This window comes from Cydia splendana, chromosome 24 (genome assembly GCF_910591565.1).
Source record: "Cydia splendana chromosome 24, ilCydSple1.2, whole genome shotgun sequence".
Classification (NCBI taxonomy): domain Eukaryota; kingdom Metazoa; phylum Arthropoda; class Insecta; order Lepidoptera; family Tortricidae; genus Cydia; species Cydia splendana.
Window position 1 is genome coordinate 10,859,719 of NC_085983.1, and position 19,243 is coordinate 10,878,961.

At 38.0% G+C, this 19,243-nt stretch overlaps 1 protein-coding gene across 2 annotated transcripts in view; it reads left to right on the top strand.

The window, feature by feature from the left end:
- LOC134802454 (Kv channel-interacting protein 4-like) overlaps nucleotides 1-9,021 on the top strand; it is a 66,785-nt gene extending 57,764 nt beyond the window's left edge. For both annotated transcript variants that reach the window (XM_063775123.1, XM_063775124.1), the window contains exons 6-9: nucleotides 4,538-4,666; nucleotides 5,541-5,624; nucleotides 7,670-7,803; nucleotides 8,894-9,021. In XM_063775123.1, the coding sequence (XP_063631193.1) occupies nucleotides 4,538-4,666; nucleotides 5,541-5,624; nucleotides 7,670-7,780 (324 nt within the window). In that variant the 3' untranslated portion in view covers nucleotides 7,781-7,803; nucleotides 8,894-9,021. The remainder of the gene's footprint in view (nucleotides 1-4,537; nucleotides 4,667-5,540; nucleotides 5,625-7,669; nucleotides 7,804-8,893) is intronic.
- Nucleotides 9,022-19,243: the final 10,222 nt, after the last annotated feature.

Genomic DNA, 19,243 nt, shown 5'->3' on the forward strand with positions numbered 1-19,243 from the left:
GAATCACTCTATTGATAGATGAAAACCCCATGAAAATCTGTTCAGTAGTTTCTGAGTTTAGGGGTCATCCATTAATTACGTCACACGTTTAGGGGGAGGGAGGGGTCAAGAAAATGTGACATGTTGTGACACGGGGGAGGGGGGAGTCACAAACATTGTGACGTCACTTTAACTTCATCAGTAACCGAAAATTAATTTATATTTTTTTTATCGCTGTACAGTTAAATAATGAGTTTTTGGAAGTAATTTTCGTTTCTAATTGGTTTTGTGTTATAAAATTACTAATATTTATTTACCAAAAATATATTTTCATTAAAAAAAATAATGCCGAGTTACTATTTCCGATTTCGTTGAAAACAAAATTGCCTAAAATGTGACGTCACACCAGGTGGGGAGGGATTTGCAAAATGTGACCAAGTGTGACAAGGAGGGGGGGAGGGGTAAAAAAACCTAGAAATTCGTGTGACGTAATTAATGGATGATCCCTTATCGCGAACAAACAAACACACAAACAGACCCTCCAGGACCACAAAGTTGAATTCCTAAAAAGACTCAGCGGGGGACTTTGTTTTATAAGGTGTACTGCCGGCGTATTATGGATGGCTTTATCCATCTTTATCCACGTGATAAAATAATTGTCACTTTTTAACACCGTGGGATAGAAAGTGACGGACACCGTTTTATCAAGCTGTCACGTAGACAAGAACGACCATCATACCCGTACTGGTGTATTGATGCCGGTCAGCCATTGGTCAGCAGAATATTATCATCGCTTGACGATCGCTTGACAGGGCTCGTAGCCAACGTGCCAATCGTTAAATTTGTAGTATCGCTCGCAGCTCGCAGACGTATCTATTTGTTAAAAATTCGTTATAAATAATTTTAAGAAGTTCCTAATACTTTCAAAAGGAGACGATTTAACATCAATATAACTTAACATTTAACATTATGGAACAGACAAAGACATGGTTTCCACTAGTAGGTACCGTAAAACGGGGTGAGTAGGTTTCGCGGGGAGAAGTGGGTTATGAATGGGGAGAGAAGGTTTGAGAGGGGGGTGAGATGGGATTTTAAGGCTACTGCTACAAAAATAATGTATTCCATTTTAAAATGGAGCTATAGTAATACGCATAATAATAAAAAATCGATCCAACAATCTTCCAAAACCACCTTTGTATGAAAACCCCTCTCACCCCAAATACGAGGCACTACGGGGTGAGGTGGCTTTTCCTCTTTATCGTCAAAGTTATGAAATGGAACTATCCAAAATAAAATAAAAACTAAAATACAAACGTCCGGAACACTTATTATATACACCATTGAGTTTTCATATGTAAAAATAAAATGTTATCGAGGTTTGAATTTCAGTTTTGACCCTACTCACCCCATTTTACGGTATTAAGTATTATTAGTTCCATTGTTGGGCTGAATAACGGCCTGGGCCGAGAATCAAACCCACGAAGCTGGCGGGCTCCCAACTATTGGAAAAAATGGTATTAAGTTTGTACGGCCCAGTGTGAGCGGATTTCACCGAAAATTTTGAAGGTTTTTAATTTGTCGGGAACTTATTTATTTCGATTTAGGAATGTTCTGTACTGTTATAAAAATGTAGACCAGCCGGCCTAGCCAAGGTTACAATCGCTATCGCTTCGACAACGAAAAGCTTTATGTCTCTCTATCACTCTTCCATATTAGTGCGACAGTGACAGTTGCGTTTCGATCGCTACGGAGCGTAAGCGATTGGCATCTTGGCTACGCGGCCAGGGCCTCTAGAACTATCTATATGTTTAGTTCTATGAGTTGTGTAATTAAAGTACAGTCAGCAGCAGAAGTTGCTAAGCGGGCGAGGTGTTCAAAATAATCTTGACGCGACTTTATTGTTAAGAGAATAAGAGCGCGTCAAGGTAATTATGAACACCTCGCCCGCTTATCAACTTCTGCTGCTGTCTGTACATACTTTGTTTTGTAATTAGATACATCATGATGTTGCATCGCCGACCAATTATCTGCTTTTCCCGAAGTTTGACTGGTAGAGAATGCCTTACAGCATTAAGTCCGCCTATCCACCGGTGAATCTCCGGAGTGGGTTAAGTGGGTAGGGAAGGAAAGGGGAAAAGAGCGGCGAGTCCCACACGTTTGTTTAAAATTCATTTGTTTACGTAAGATGTCCGTCTTTGGGCCACAAATTTACATATGTGTACCAAATTTCAATTTAATTGGTCCAGTACCTTTGGAAAAAATGGGCTGTGACAGACGAACAGACAGACATACAGACAGACAGATGCACGAGTGATCCTATGAGGGCTCCGTTTTTTGCTTTTGAGGTACGGAACCCTAAAAGTCAATACACAGCTTAGACGGACCCTAGTACAAAACCGCTTCCGCTCGCAGTGTCGCCGCACCTTCCGCTTATTGAATAGCTTGAGCGATTGCCTATGACTGCCATTTCCACTACCTCTTTGTTTTACGTGGACTATTCTTTTAAATTGCTGACGCTATAACGTTCTAGTTAATGGATACAGTCAGCATCAGGCCAATATTTATATTTGAAATACTTAAGTATTTTTTTAATTTTCACTCTTTATACTTAGACCATATGCGATGGAAGATCATACGCGCCAAAAATATTTACAGCGAGAGCAAATAGGCACGGAATAGCATATCGAGCATAGTGAGGTCTCTAAAATAAGAGCTGAGCGTATTGTAGGATTCAAGTGTTAACGCCTAGGGTGTTACTGTCATAGTGCATGAACTCTAGGACGCAGCATAGGAGCCGTCAGATTTTTGGCGCAAGGCGAAAATGTGACGTTTAAAAAATCTGACACGATCTTAATTAAAACCAAAATATTATTTTGCTAATCCGCGAAAAGATAACGTGCTAGTCAATCAGTGCTAACCCGTTATACTTACTTGCGTATTTTTACATGCAATTAATATTCCCACGCTCCCACCGCAAAAATAAATACGCAAATAAATATAACAAACCACCACCAAAAGAATAAACCTCGACACGTGTTTCGCCTCTCTACGAGGCATCCTCAGGAGTTGTTGACGGTCTGACGCCCGGCAACGGAATCCGTTTCCGTTATATTTACATATGTGTACCAAATTCCAATTTAATTGGTCCAGTACCTTTGGAAAAAATGGGCTGTGACAGACGAACAGACAGACATACAGACAGACAGATGCACGAGTGATCCTATAAGGGCTCCGTTTTTTGCTTTTGAGGTACGGAACCCTAAAAGTCAATACACAGCTTAGACGGACCCTAGTACAAAACCGCTTCCGCTCGCAGTGTCGCCGCACCTTCCGCTTATTGAATAGCTTGAGCGATTGCCTATGACTGCCATTTCCACTACCTCTTTGTTTTACGTGGACTATTCTTTTAAATTGCTGACGCTATAACGTTCTAGTTAATGGATACAGTCAGCATCAGGCCAATATTTATATTTGAAATACTTAAGTATTTTTTTCCTTTTCACTCTTTATACTTAGACCATATGCGATGGAAGATCATACGCGGCAAAAATATTTACAGCGAGAGCAAATAGGCACGGAATAGCATATCGAGCATAGTGAGGTCTCTAAAATAAGAGCTGAGCGTATTGTAGGATTCAAGTGTTAACGCCTAGGGTGTCACTGTCATAGTGCATGAACTCTAGGACGCAGCATAAGAGCCGTCAGATTTTTGGCGCAAGGCGAAAATGTGACGTTTAAAAAATCTGACACGATCTTATTTGTAGAGTCATAAGAGCGTGTCACATATTTTTGCGGCCTTCGAAGCGTAACATAGTATTGCAGGTGACTGTACTAGACGACGAACATATAGATATACAATAATAATATTATCAGATAAATACTTAAATACGTGACTGAATGACTAGTGTAATATTTTGTCTACATCGCAATTAGTCTACATCGCAAACGGTCTAGAACGCGAAATGCCCACTTTTTATATCACCACATTTTACATAGGTAGGTTAGGTTCGTTAGGTATCTTCAAATGGCCGAAGGCCAAACAGCACAGAATAGGAGCCCCGCTTCCGCGGGGCTCCGTCGACATCGCTTTAAAGTTAAGATAAAACGGAAAAAAATATGTGGGCATTTTGCGTTCTAGACCGTTTGCGATGTAGACTAATTGCGATATAGACAAAATATTACACTAGTCATTTTGCGTTCTAGACCATCCGCGAATAACACACATACAAATGCCCCTTACCAGGATACGAACCCGGCACTTCCTGCTTCGTAGGCATGGTCACTACCGACTAGACTAGACGCCGTTAGAAGTTTTTTGTAATTTTAATTTTTAACAAGCAGAAACGTCTGCGCACGATGCTATTAACCTTAGAATAAATTAAAAGTGGAAAAAAATACTGTCTTGTGTGAGACTTGAACTCACGGCGTCTGGATCGATACTCCAGCGTTCTGCCAACTGAGCCACAAAGACCTCATCTATAGCCAGCGAATCTTTCCACCATATTATGGGTCAAGACGACCGTAGCGACAGTGCCAGTGGTTTTTTCTGTAATTTCAGGAGTTCCTGGAGATCCTGTCCCGCGTGGCTCGAGGGTCGGAGCAGGAGAAGCTGGCGTGGGTCTTCAGGCTGTACGACGCTGATGGAGACGGCAGGGTCACCAGACAGGAGATGATCAAAGTTGTTCAGGTGACTGTTTTATGTTATCTTGCTAAACTTGCTTAAGGTCTACTAAGGTAAGAACTTATTAAGGTAAAATAAACTGAAAGGTTCCAGTGTCTGAAGATCCTGTAGCTGGCGAGGACCTGAGCAGTAGATTTTATTGGAAAGGTATTGAGAATTTTCCGATATTGGATGCCCTAATGACATATTAGACTGTCTTGTGAAGACGTTTTTTTTTGTAAATAGAATCTTCTTCTTCCTCGCGTTATCCCGGCATTTTGCCTCGGCTCAAGAGAGCCTGGGGTTCGCTTGACAACTAATCCTAAGAAATGTCGTAGTTTTTTTTTACGAAGGCGACTGCGGATTGACATTCCAACCCAGAGGGGAAACTAGGCCTTATTGGGATTAGTCGGGTTTCCTCGCGATGTTTTCCTTCACCGAAAAGCGACTGGTAAATGAACGTTTTCCAAAAAAAATGTACATTTCATTCATATCTTCAAAATATTGACTTCTTGGGCTCATTTTACTCAGAATCATTTGTAACGTACACCGCATACGTGACGCACTGGAAAAGTATTTTTTCCTACAAAATTTTGGAACACATTTTTTCATGTATGAGGCGTGAATGTACAAATGATTGTGAGTAAAATGAGCCCAAGAAGTCAATCTTTTGAAGACATGAATGAAATGTAATTTTTTTTAGGAAAACGCAATATAAAATGATATGAAATAGTATAATAAATATAGCTGGTCAAGCAGATCTTGTCAGTAGAAAAAGGCGGCAAATTTGAAAAATGTAGGCGCGAAGGGATATCGACCCATAGAAAATTTGAATTTCGCGCCTTTTTTTACTGACAAGATCTGCTTGACCAGCTATATATTGACATTGTGACTGTCCCAGGCCATTTACGAGTTGGTGGGGGCCGCGGCCCTCCCCCCCGCGCACGCCGCCGCTGCGCAGGACCACGTCGACAGGATCTTTCATGTAAGTCGTCACTGTCACACTCTGTAAGTACCTAGGCATGGTATAATAATATACTCCGCCTGGTACTCCATTCCCGTCTTTTCTAGGTCACCTAACTGACACGGGCCTACGTCATCATGCGACAGCGCTATATGATAATATGCGATAGTGCTATATATAGCGGCCATGTTGTTGTGACGTAGGCCCGTGTCACTCTGGGAATGGAAGACCATGTTTTATTAGACTATGTACCTAGGTACCTACGCCACTTAACGTGGCTGCGCACCGCGCGGCTGCTGGCAGCGCCGCCCGCGCGCAGCGGCCTGCTGCGCCAAGCGCCGCTGCACAACGCACTCACGCTGCTCAACTCTGTGCTTAATATGGCACCACACATTGATGTGTTCGCATCCAAGTGGTCACAGCTTGTAGAACAATGTAAACGAATATTTGAATCGCTGTATTAATTAAGTAGTGTAAAGTAGTAAATTTAAAAATTAGGTTAAGTAATGTAATGTTGGTTAAATAGTATTTAAGATTGTAATGTATTGGCGAACGCTGTAATTACAATTTTTGAATAATAATAAACAATAAAAAATAAACGTATTTGTGACGTCCCACGGGTAAAGGTACCTTATGGCGGTTGGCAATTACGCTATTATTAACGCCGATCCAATATTATTGCGGCGCTATGCGACGTAAGCGCCAGCCGCCATAAGGTAAGTTTTGCCGTGAAACGTCACATTTGTTCTATCCCTTCCTTTTTAGGGTTCCGTAGCCAAATGGCAAAAAACGGAACCCTTATGGATTCGTCATATCTGGCTGTCTGTCCGTCCGTATGTCACATCCACTTTTTTCCGAAACTATAAGAACTATAAGTACTGTTGAAACTTGGTAAGTAGATGTATTCTGTGAACGGCATTAAGATTTTCACACAAAAATAGAAAAAAATAACAATAAATTTTGGGGGTTCCCCATACTTAGAACGGAAACTCAAAAATTTGTTTTTCATCAAACCCATACGTGTGGGGTATCAATGGATAGGTCTTCAAAAATGATATTAACGTTTCTAATATATTTTTTTTCTTGCGCGAGAGACACTTCCAAAGTGGTAAAATGTGTCCCCCCCCCCCCCCTGTAACTTCTAAAATAAGAGAATGATAAAACTAAAAAAAATATATATGATGTACATTACCATGCAAACTTCCACCGAAAATTGGTTTGAACGAGAACTATAGTTCGTTTTTTTTAGCATTAGAAATAAGGTAAGCAATCTTGATGTAAGTATCTTTTAATTGAAAAATACATTTTAAAAATAAGTTACGGCAAAGATGTACCTAACAATTATGAATCTAATACGATCTTTTATATTCTTCTGCTTTCATAAGTAATAGTTATTGCTTTTTATAAAGCGTTTTTCAATTAAAAGACATGTCAAGATCGCTTACCTTCTTACAAGTTCTTTCTAATGCTAAAAAAACGAACTATACTATAGTAGTCGTTTTTTTTAATACGTGTTAAATCGTAAATCGCAATTTTATTATGTTACCTGCTGCTACGGAACCCTTCATGGGCGAGTCCGACTCGCACTTGCCCGCATTTTATAAGTACTTAATTAAAGTTAGGTTGGACTTTTTTTCCAAGCATGCTTGTATTCTGTTTTGTAGGTAATGTAGGTATATATACCCGTATTTATAAATAAAAAAATAAATAATTTAGCCTATATAAGTACGTCCCACTGCTGGGCACGGGCCTCCTCTCAAGCGGTTTGGGCTATAGTCCCCACGCTGGCCCAATGCGGGTTGGGGACTTCACATACACCTTTGGATTTCTTTGCGGATGTATGCAGGCCAGGTTTCCTCACGGTGTTTTCCTTTACCGGAAAGCTAGTGGTAAATATCCGAGTAAATATCAAATGAAATTTCGTACATAAGTTCCGAAAAACTCATTGGGTACTAGCCAGGATTTGATTCGCGACCTCCGGATTTAAAGTCGGATGTCAGATCCACTCGGCCACCACCATTTTTTTTTTTAATAATTATGATTATAAACATGTACTTCATCCGCAGCTGATAGACACGAACGCAGACGGAGTGGTGACCCCAGACGAGTTAGCCCGCTGGTGTGCGCGCGACCCCGCGCTGCGTCGCTCTCTGAACACCTTGGATACCGTGCTGTGACCCGCGGCCTCGGCGCATAACAGGTACACGATGTATAACAGGTACACGATGTATAACAGGTACACGATGTATAACAGGCACACTGTATAGGTACAGTCAACTGCAGAGATAGTTGACTGACCCCCCCCCCCCCCCCCCCCACCCTGCAAAAGAAACTTCTATGCAGGGGGGTCAGTTACATCTGCACTGTGTATAGACCAATACGTTGTAAATTGGTATCAGGGATCAAAATGATATATTTCCGTCAAGGGCGTACATTTAATCCTGAGGGTGATTAGGGATTCAATTGTTAACACATACTGCTTTTCACATCAACTATGAGGAAAATAAAAAAATCCTAGTGTTGACACTAACTAACTATTTTGGCTCAGCGATCCAAAGAGAATCTTAGCCTCCTAAACGAGAGCGTGCCACCTGTCCCGATCCTGCGCAACTTCCTGCCAGTTACTGACGCGAAGCTGAAGCAGATCCGCCGCCACACTGTCTTCCCAGCGAAACCTGGGCTGACCCACCGGACGGCTACCAGTCGGTCGTCCCAAGAACGCCCTCTTGACAGCCCGATCCTCTCCCATTCTGAGTAGGTGACCGAACCAGCGAAGTCTGTGCGCTTTCGTTTCGCCGACACAACGTTTCGAGTGTTGACACAAATTATTATATTTCAAAATATTATTCAAGCTAAAAAAAGAATGCAAAAAATAACAAAAACAGTATCCTAGAACTTTGATCCCCCCGAGCAGGGAGGAAAAGTGCCACTTTGATCCCTCCTAGCGGGTAGAAAAAGCCCTTTTCCGAATAGGTGATGTGAAAAAGCATATGTATCATTACGTTGACATTATATTTTAGACCGTGGTATAAATGTTATGTTACCCACAGTTGATATTCGTTCCAAAAATGTCAACCGGTAACTTTATATTTGTATGGAATGTTACTAACAATCAAAAACATTTTTGTAACTGTATGCCATATTGTAATTTAACTATGTATGTGCGAGTTTGGTGGCACTGGTTTTAATACTGTAAACTGTCATTTCTTATCCACTAGTTTATTAATTCGTGGTATACAGACCTAGTTTATCCATAACAATAAGTCTATAACAATAATTATATGTTTCAGTAACGAAGCGTGCTGTTCCGATGCGCCCGCCGAGCCTACAACCCCCTGCTGCACAACCCCCGCAACCCCCGTGACCCCCGTGAACCCCCCGAAGCGAGTACCCCCTCCGGTGCCCGCTAGAGCTGTGGCTTCAGTAAGTATTCTTCCATTTGATTTTATGCGTTATTAAACAATAAAATAAAGTCTAATATTTCAAACCATACTTTATGAACTACACATGATATAAATAAATATGAGGGGACATCTTACACAGATCAACCTAGCCCCAAACTAAGCAAAGCTTGTACTATGGGTGCTAGGCGACGATATACATACTTATACAGATAAATACATACATAGAAAACACCCATAACTCAGGAACAAATATTTGTGTTCATCACACAAATAAATGCCCTTACCGGGATTCGAACCCAGGACCATCGGCTTCACAGGCAGGGTCACTACCCAAGTACCCACTAGGCCAGACCGGTCGTCAAATATGTATTGTGACGGAGGAATAATGAACACACGAAAGTTCGTTGTAAAACTGATTCTTTATTCATCTACCCACACATATGAATCTATATATTATATGTCATCTCCCTTTTTATAAAAAAAATATATAATAAAACTTGACAAGCTAGATTCATGAGAAGATTTCTTAGCGCCACTTGCGGTGTCCTGCCATCTCGCCGAAATATTTTTCGCCTAATTTCACTTCCCAACCAACTTATTGCAGTACTTTTAGTTGGCAAACCAATGCTTAGCATATTATTATTTAGCATAATTTTTATTTGATCACAATTTTATTTATGTTCATTTTACCACGATTTATTTAGAAAAATAGTCACTAAGCAAATGTTTTATTATACCTAACTATTTATTGTTAAATAACGTTTGCCCAAATTGAAACTTCGCATACTTTTTATTTGATTACAATTATATTTAGCATTTTTTTATGACCCGTAAAACGAAACTGCTCCCAGAGATAGGTAGGTTCTTCACAATATTAGGCGAAAAATAATTTATGCTTATCAATACATTCGACATAACAATAAAAGACATTTTGAAACATGACCAACTAAATATTTTGCCATACAATAATATTGTAAATAATCATTTGCGACATGTTATATATGCGAAACATGGGTTTGCCATCTGATAGTTTTGCCAAATGATACTATGGGAAAAATAGTTTGGGAAGTGATTGCCATACAATTTTCGGCCACATACAATTTTTGACGACCGGTCTGGTCTAGTGGATAGTGACCCTGTCTGCTAAGCCGATGGTCCTGGGTTCGAATCCCAGTAAGGGCATTTATTTGTGTGATGAACACTAATATTTGTTCCTGAGTCATGGTTGTTTTCTATGTATATAAGTATGTATTTATCTATACAAGTATGTATATCGTCGCCTAGTACCCATAGTACAAGCTTTGCTTAGTTTGGGGCTAGGTTTGATCTGTGTAAGATGTCCCCTAATATTTATTTATTTATTTATTTATTTATTTACATATTTAACTCCGGGTTAGTGAATGGTGCGAGTGGCCCTTAGATGGTTTAATTAATGCAATTTTTATTACAAAATTATACATGCTGATTATTTGGACTACGATCCTACTGACTGCGCCATGTAAAGGATGACTCACGCTAGTCCAGGCCGGGGCCGGGCCGGAGCTTCCGGCGCTTCGTTTGCTATGGAACGCACCACGTGATCACCGATCAGCCGTCATAGAAAATGACGGACGCCTCGGCCCGAGCACGGCCCGGTAAAGGGTCTCTATTGTTTCCCAAAAAGTTTGAAGTCATAATGTATTCATCATCATTATTCTTAAGAGCCTACCTCTTGTCGGTGGAGTAATCGCCATTCCGTTCTTCTCTCTGCTACTCTTTTGAGCTCCTGATACGTCACTACGTTAATTTTCTCTTTGGCCTGGTCAATATATGCACGTCTTGGTCTTCCTAATGTATTGTTTGTCCGAGTTTTTGTTAGTCATAATTTGTTTGGTTCAGAAACGCGTTACTTTTCAGGATTGCCATATAACAGACCTACGGCCCGATTCGAATTTTAAGACACGTCAATTAATAGATCTAGAAACGATATGGATTAGATTCTTCAAACGAAAACGTCACTCTTGACACTGACACATCTAATCCATATCGTTTCTAGGTCTATTAATGGGGTTGGCCGGTGGAAGTTTTTAGCAGATGGCGCCATCATAGCTTGCCCCGTCAATCCCTAGAATTGTGTCAAATTTTAGTTTTTTTAATACCCTGGATGCCAGCTCTTTAAGCCAAATCTCATAGAAAAAGGGGCAAGCTTATGATGGCGCCATCTAGGCAAACCTTTGACAGTTGCCAACCCCATTGACGTATCTTAAAGTTCGAATCGGGCAGTTAATCTGTCTATAGGATAACCTTACGAAAATCCTAAAAAGATAACGGTTTTAGTTTTATGACTAATGGTAATATGACAAACAATACATTATGACTTAAAACTTTATGTGAAACAAAGGGACCCCCCCCCCCCCCCGGTCAAATATGTATTGTGATGGAGGAATAAAATAACTCTCGTAAACTCAGCTTAAAATGGTGCCCAGCTGTTTTGTGTAGTCTTGTTTTTTGTAAAGTTTACTTTCTTCCCCAAGCCCCAATCCGCATTGGGCTAGCGTGGGGACTATAGCCCCAAGCCCTCTCGCGCATGAGAGGAGGCCTGTGCCCAGTAGTGGGACTTATATAGGCTAAATTATTATTATTCTCTTTATTCATTTCTCATCTTAAGTTAGGTTATTTATAATATGAATATAAAAGTAAAATATAAAAAGGCCCAAGCTACCGGTGGTAGGCTGAATTATTATTATTATTTATATTTTCTTCGCTTTCAGGTAACTGAAGAAACTTCCCGCAAAGCGAAGCAAATCGCCCGAAGGAAGTCGACGCCTCAGTCGCGGTGAACGAAACACAACCTAAAGCTGTACGACTTATGGTTCAAATTTCTCTGCTCAGTTATATAATGAAGTATTACTATGATAGTAACGGAGTTAATTTTATTAAGGTGCTGTGTGGTAATTTCGGGTACGGAAATGCTTTAAACATTTTCGGGAAAAATGTTGTGATTATGGAAACAATATTTTATCAGTTAAAATCAATTTTGTTTTAAAAATATAAAAAAACTGCCCCCTGTTTTTCATATAAATTAAAGGATCATTTTTGTGACTTTCCTTACAATTTTTATTTTGAAGTTTCATGGCATCCCATGAAACTAAAAACAGTACATCTTGTTTTTTTTATCAAATTATTAGTAGGTATTATGGGTTACGTTTTTCTAAATATTCTAGTTAAATTAAAATTAACTTCGGTATTAACTATTACTGTAATATAAACCTTTTGACTGCTTAATTTTAACTTAATGGAAATTATGATTGTTTGAGTTGTTGTTGACTTTATGGTTACCAGATATTTGGTGGTTGTCAAAAAAATGCACATTTTATGGGTAACCATAAGGCTATAAATCACAGTGTAATTTTTAACGATCCTACCGTTGCCTATCTATCAAGTACTGGCAAATAGGTGTACAAAAGTATATTTAGTAGAAACTCATTTTTATTTAGTCTCTTAAACATAATTATTACGTTAAGTCTGGACTTAACGTCCATATCTCGCTCAATTTGTTATAAGTTGATGTAATGTGTTTTAATTTTAGTTACAAAAAAAATACAAGTATTATACAGAAGTTATTATTTCTTTATCATAATATTAACAGTCACTAAATAATAAAAAAAATCTTATTCTTGGTCAAGTAATATTTTAATGAAAAATACTACTAAATATTTTCTAAAATACTTTAGCATCTGAATTTTATATTTTAGCATCGGCATTTTCAAAGAAAATGCATGAAATATCTTCTATTAAATCTTTAAATCTCCTCTACATACTAAAATACGCTAGATTTCCTCCAAATTAAATTATAAGATACCTAAGATAAGTGAAGGTAAATTTACAAAATCTATTTAATTATTTTAAATAAGTATTAGGTATAACAATTAAATACTTCAAGCATGTTTCTTGAAGAGAATAATAAAAATGTTTTCACCACACCAGCTCGGAAAGGCTTACTTTGCACTTCAAAAATGATAGCAAAGTTGCATTTTATTCACATGTGAGGCAAAGTAACCAAATGAAAATTTTGAGTTGTTTTCTTATGTTTGCTGGTAGACTTTTAAATGATGATTTTGGATGATAAATATTTAATAACATTCATTTGGATTTCATTTTGTTTGATATTTTACATTTAATATTTGCTTCGGGTTGGTGTAGTGAAAAATTTTGTGTTTCACTCGGGGGCAAATTTTGTTTAACCCTCGTGCTTTGAAACCCTCGCAACGCTCAAGATTCCATTTTTCGCACCACTCGCTACGCTCGTGGTTCAATTTTGGAATCTTTCGCTTGCTCGGGTATCAATATTAGCACGAGCGGTTAAACAACAACTTTGCCCCCTTGTAAAACAAATAACTATTAATGTACGAGTATGTTTTAAAAATCCAAATGTAAAATTAACTTCAATATGCTTTTATTATTTCCTATTTCGTCACCTGGCTATATTTCCAGGCGCCCAGGTGTTCAAAAATATCTGAACACGCACTATGACGCTTTGTCAATACAGGATGGCCCAAGAATGTGGTCAGATATTTGTGACTTGATCTCTTCGATATAGGTATATGATGGTAACTGTAAAAACAACTATAAAAATATGGGTGTAGCCAACTTATTAAAAAATATGTCCCATAGTTCTTAATTCGCTGACATAAGAGCTATGTGACATATTTTTGAGATGATTCGTGCACCCATATTTTTACAGTTGATTGTACAACCTACTCCTTAGTTATATACTTAATATATGTATTTGTATTGATCAAAATAAAAATGTCAAAACCATTTGGATTTTTACAAACATATTGTTCATATTTATCTATGTGATGTGATTGTGGATCAAAAAGCGGCTGTCTGTCTGTCTTAAATATATTCTGTGCAATACAGAAGCAATACTTCAGTATTATTATATACTTATATTAGTATATTATATAAGTGTTATTAAGAGGCCTTGTCAAAACATTAAAAGGGGTCTCTATTGTTTCCTATAAAGTTTTAAGTCATAATGTAAAGTATGTCCACATTTTCGTTAGTCATAATGTAGTTTTTCTCAGAAACGCGTATTTTTCAGGATTGCCATATAAAACAAACCTAACCTAACCTATCTACATATAAGATAACCTTACAAAAATCCTGAAAAGTTAACGGTTTCAGAATTATGACTAATGATATTGATAATCTGACAATCATTAGGTACATTATGACTTTCAATAATTATATCAAACAAAGGAACCCCCATTAAAAGTATTTAAAATCCGTTTCTTAAGCAATTTCCTGTCTCTCACAGCTAAACTGTGGAATGAACTGTTGCCCGCGATATTTCCGGATCGATACGACCTTCAAACCTTCCAGAAATGAGTGTGCCTACTCCCATATTAAATGCCGGCAACGCTTTAAACCCCTCTGGTGCGGCAGGTCTCCATGGGCCACGGTAATTGCTTACCATCAGGCGACTCGTCTGCTTGTTTACCACGTTATAGGGTATTTGACTACTAGTCAAATCAGTTTCTTTTTCCGAACTGAAAAATCGATTTTCCTATTATGGAATTTATGTGAAACACTAACATGTGACGTCACAATCAATTACCTACCTACTCTTTATAGTTTTACACGGGTATTAAAATAGAAATTGTATCTAATAAAAAACCGGGCAAATGCCAGTCGGACTCGCGCACGAAGGGTTCCGTACCATAATGAAAAAAAAAAAACGGAAAAAAATGCAAAAAAAAAACGGTCACCCATCCAAGTACTGACCACGCCCGACGTTGCTTAACTTTGGTCAAAAATCACGTTTGTTGTATGGGAGCCCCATTTAAATCTTTATTTTATTCTGTTTTTAGTATTTGTTGTTATAGCGGCAACAGAAATACATCATCTGTGAAAATTTCAACTGTCTAGCTATCACGGTTCGTGAGATACAGCCTGGTGACAGACAGACGGACGGACAGCGAAGTCTTAGTAATAGGGTCCCGTTTTACCTTTTGGGTACGGAACCCTAAAAATGACTACTGCTGTCTACGTTTCTCTATTAATTATTTTAAATACAGTCCCCTACTCTGTTGTTATTGTGAGCCTAATGTGTCCCACTGCTGGACAAAGCCTACCCCCCCCTATTCTTCCATTCGTCCCGGTTTGGAGCCGGTTTGCCAAAGGTTGCTTTATAAAACAAAGTCCCCCGCCGCGTCTGTCTGTTTGTGTGTTTGTATGTTCGCGATAAACTCAAAATCTACTGAACGGATTTTCATGCGGTTTTCGCCTATCAATAGAGTGATTGTTCAGGAAGGTTTAGATGTATAATTTGTTACGATTGTGTAACCCGTGCAAAGCCGAGGCGGGTCGCTAATAATTAAAAGAATCTTTTGCGTCGGTGAGATTGCCAATTCCGTTATGTGCATTTATTCGATATTCTGTTTTTTGCAGATTTGACTTTAAAATTGAATTCCGCATCTAATGCAAAAATCAGTAAACGCAAATTTTACTTGGATCAAGTTTTAACAAAACACATTTGTGATTTTAGCCCTAAAAATAACTACACATGTGCTTCTAAACACATACGGGTTTTGGTAACCAAATAAAATCGAAGAAATTGATAACCATTGATGCACATATGTGGATTTAGTATCGAGTGACAGTTGCTTAGTGTGCCTATGAACTTCGGTCAGAAAACATCATTTCGAAAAGTTTTTATGGTTTTTGGTATACACAACAAAATATTTTAACCGGAATGTTTTCATAAAGTGTTGATATTGTGAACTATCTGTTTTTCGCTTATATGATTGGTAAGTTTTCATTATTTATAGCAAACTACTTTGCAACACAGTAAGTGGGTAGCTTCACTTAGTTTTAACGTAGGTACTTAACAGCATTGGTAAATGATAATAAAATATAATCAATTTAACTTAGATATTTCCTATTATAAAAATATAAGTTTATAAGGTGCCTACTTCTGTTCTATTTGGTCTATTAAATCTAGTTACCTATCAAAATACATTTAATACCACAATTAGTTTTCTATGTTTTTAATTTATTCGAAAGTATAGCAAGTAAATATATGCTGCTGAATAAATGGCTGATTGAAACCTTACTTGTTACTTACCTACCTACATCTACAAACAAGAAAGTACCTAATACAAACATAGTAAAATACTTTCAAACTTTTTTTGTTATTTTTATTATTCGATTATATATATTAACGTATTATGGCCTGTTTGTTGACAGATTGATCAAAAGTAAACTTAATCGGAAGGTTGGAGAAATGTCTAAAAGAGGCAAACATTGGCGATCTAAATTGTTGATTGACCTTAGCACAGGACAAATAAGTAGCCATGAACCTGACCCAACTTTTTCTTCTGACATATTCATACCTGATTCATATAATCCAACAAATAGTAATCCAAATGCCTATCAAAACACAACTGCTCCCTCAAATAATAATGAGAGTCTTATGTCGGTCATTGGATGTGGTATTGAAAACGTTTGCGATGAAACATTCGATCATATTTTTTCTTCTAGTATGATGGAATATTCGCAGTCACCTCAAACTGCTAGTTTGTCTGAAGTTACACAACCTGTAGATGAGATGAATACTCAGAGTGAGATGATTGAAATACCGTCTACGTCTAATGATTTAAGATCGTCATCACCAAGTACTCCTCCCTCAAATTGTAATTTAGTGCTTGATGAACAAACTGGAATATTTGTACCTTCCAATCAATCTGAATCGAGTATTGGCAATGGAACTTCAAATACAGCAGCATTGACTTTTCTTGATGAAATAACAGGTGAACTACGAGTAATGGAACAGCAAGTCGTACCTAGTGACAATGAAGATGACTCTGAGGTTTACAGTAAAAGAAAAAGTAGGGGTTTCAATAAGAATCGGAGACTAAATGGGAAAAACTATACCGGTAGGAAACGTTTAACTGATGAAAATGGACATTGCAGTTATGAGTTTGTTCAAAAAACCAAGAAATTAAAAAAAGATAAGCCTTGTCCTCACGGTGACATAGTTAAAACAGCGAGAAGTTTCATCTGTGGTGAAATGTCTGAGAATCAACGAGAGAGCATTTTTAGATACTTTTGGAGCCTAGATTCTTGGGATGCCAAAAAGGCCTATATAAAAAATTTGGTCAGTGTACGTCCGGTAATACGGCGAAGAAATCAAACACAAAAAGTATCTGCAAAACAAATCGGATATGACTACAAATTGCCTAATGAAAATAATGAGCTGATCAGAGTATGCAAGAAGTTCCTCACCAGTACTTTAGATATTAATTACGACACTCTATCTGATTGGATAAAGGCCTTAAACTCGGATCGTTTAGAGGCTGAAAACGTAATAACAGGATATAGTAGACAACAAAATATGCCTGAAAGGCAAGAAAGGCAACTGGCGAATCCAAAATCTAGTGTTGTGAAAGAATGGCTCAATTTGCTGCCTAAAGTACCTAGCCACTATTGTAGGAGCTCATCTAAACGTGTGTACGTTGAAGGTACCTTTCACAATAAATCCCATCTCTATCGAGTTTACAAAAAATGGTGCCTTAATCATGGGAAACGTCCAGCACATCGTACCCTTTTTTCTTCGGTTCTCAAGTCAGAAAAAATATCAATATACAAACCGAGGAAAGACCAATGCGACACTTGCACTTCCTTTAAAGAGAAAAATATTACCGAGGAAGTATACAACGAACACATTGTTAAGAAAGAGGAAGCCTATGCAGCAAAAAAACAGGCCTTAACTATGTGTTCTCCTGATGTTCTTGTTATTACAATGGACGTACAAGGCGTGTTATTGTGCCCCAGGCTAAAAGTATCTGTCCAATATTATAAGCAAAAACTCCAACTTCATAATTTCAGTATCTACTGCAATAACAATAAAGAAGTACAATTATATGTATGGCATGAAGGTGATGGCGAAGTAACTGCAAACGAATTTACCTCATGTCTGATTCATTTTCTCAAATCGAAAATTCCCGAGGGCTTTAAAAAAATTATCCTTATATCAGACCGATGCTCGTAGCAGAATAGAAACAGAGTCCTATCATCCGCCCTATTAAATTTGTCATCAGAAGCAAACGTCGAGCTTGAACAACTGATCCTTGAAAAAGGTCATACAATGATGGAGGTGGACAGCGTGCACTCGACACTAGAGGGTCTTTTTAAGGCTCCTATTTATACGGCTAATGATTACATCAATATAATGAGACATGCACGCCCTGCAAAACCTTATACCGTGCATCATTTAGATTATAACTTTTTTCACGATTATGAGAAAATATGCGAATTTCCTTCAATCAGGCCCGGGAAAAAAAAAGGTGAGCCGGTAGTGACCGATATAAGGGGCCTCCGTTACAAAAATGGAAACATTGATTACAAGTTGCGACATCCAGAAGAATGGAAACCTCTACCTCAACGTCAACGCATAAACAGTAATGCACTTACGAACTTATACGACTCACCACGAAAAATTGACAAGTCAAAGTTTGATAGCTTGCAATCTTTGAAAAAATACATGCATAGAGATCACCATCATTTTTATGATAGTCTTCATCACGACTGACATATTGATATCATTTGTCAACAACAAGTCGCAAGGCTATGATGGTCGACTGTATAAATGATATGGCTGGATAAATGATGATAAAACGGACATTTTATCCAGTTTTTATTGATTTGTCGTCTTTTCCACTTTTGACAGCGATAGTCGTTAAACGATTAACTGCATAACATGGTCGTTGGATAATATGTCATTTGTCTACATTTCCAACTTAAACTTAGTGGATAAGTGGATAAGTTAAATGATATAAATGTCACTTGTCTAGATTTATACAGTTTTATAACATTCATACCGTTTTGTCCACTTAGACAACAATACACGGTAAGTGGCTACAATTGTTGGATAAGTAGACATAAAGTCGATTTTTGACGGCTAGCCTTTGATTAATTTATCGTAGTGCTCACTGGGTCACGATAAGCGCAGTTAAGAAGCTGTGATTAGTCTTAACTTAATTGATTAATTTGTGTTACGAAAATTAACTATGTAAATTGTATTGTATTGTATTTATTGTACTTAAATCGTACACATATAAGTCTATAGCATTCGCTAACACACTTTCATGCATCTAACTTAAATATAAATGGCTTAACTGTGGTAACACAATGGAAGCAATTAACTTTGGACTAATTACAGGTGCTTAACTATGTACAATTTTTTTGCAA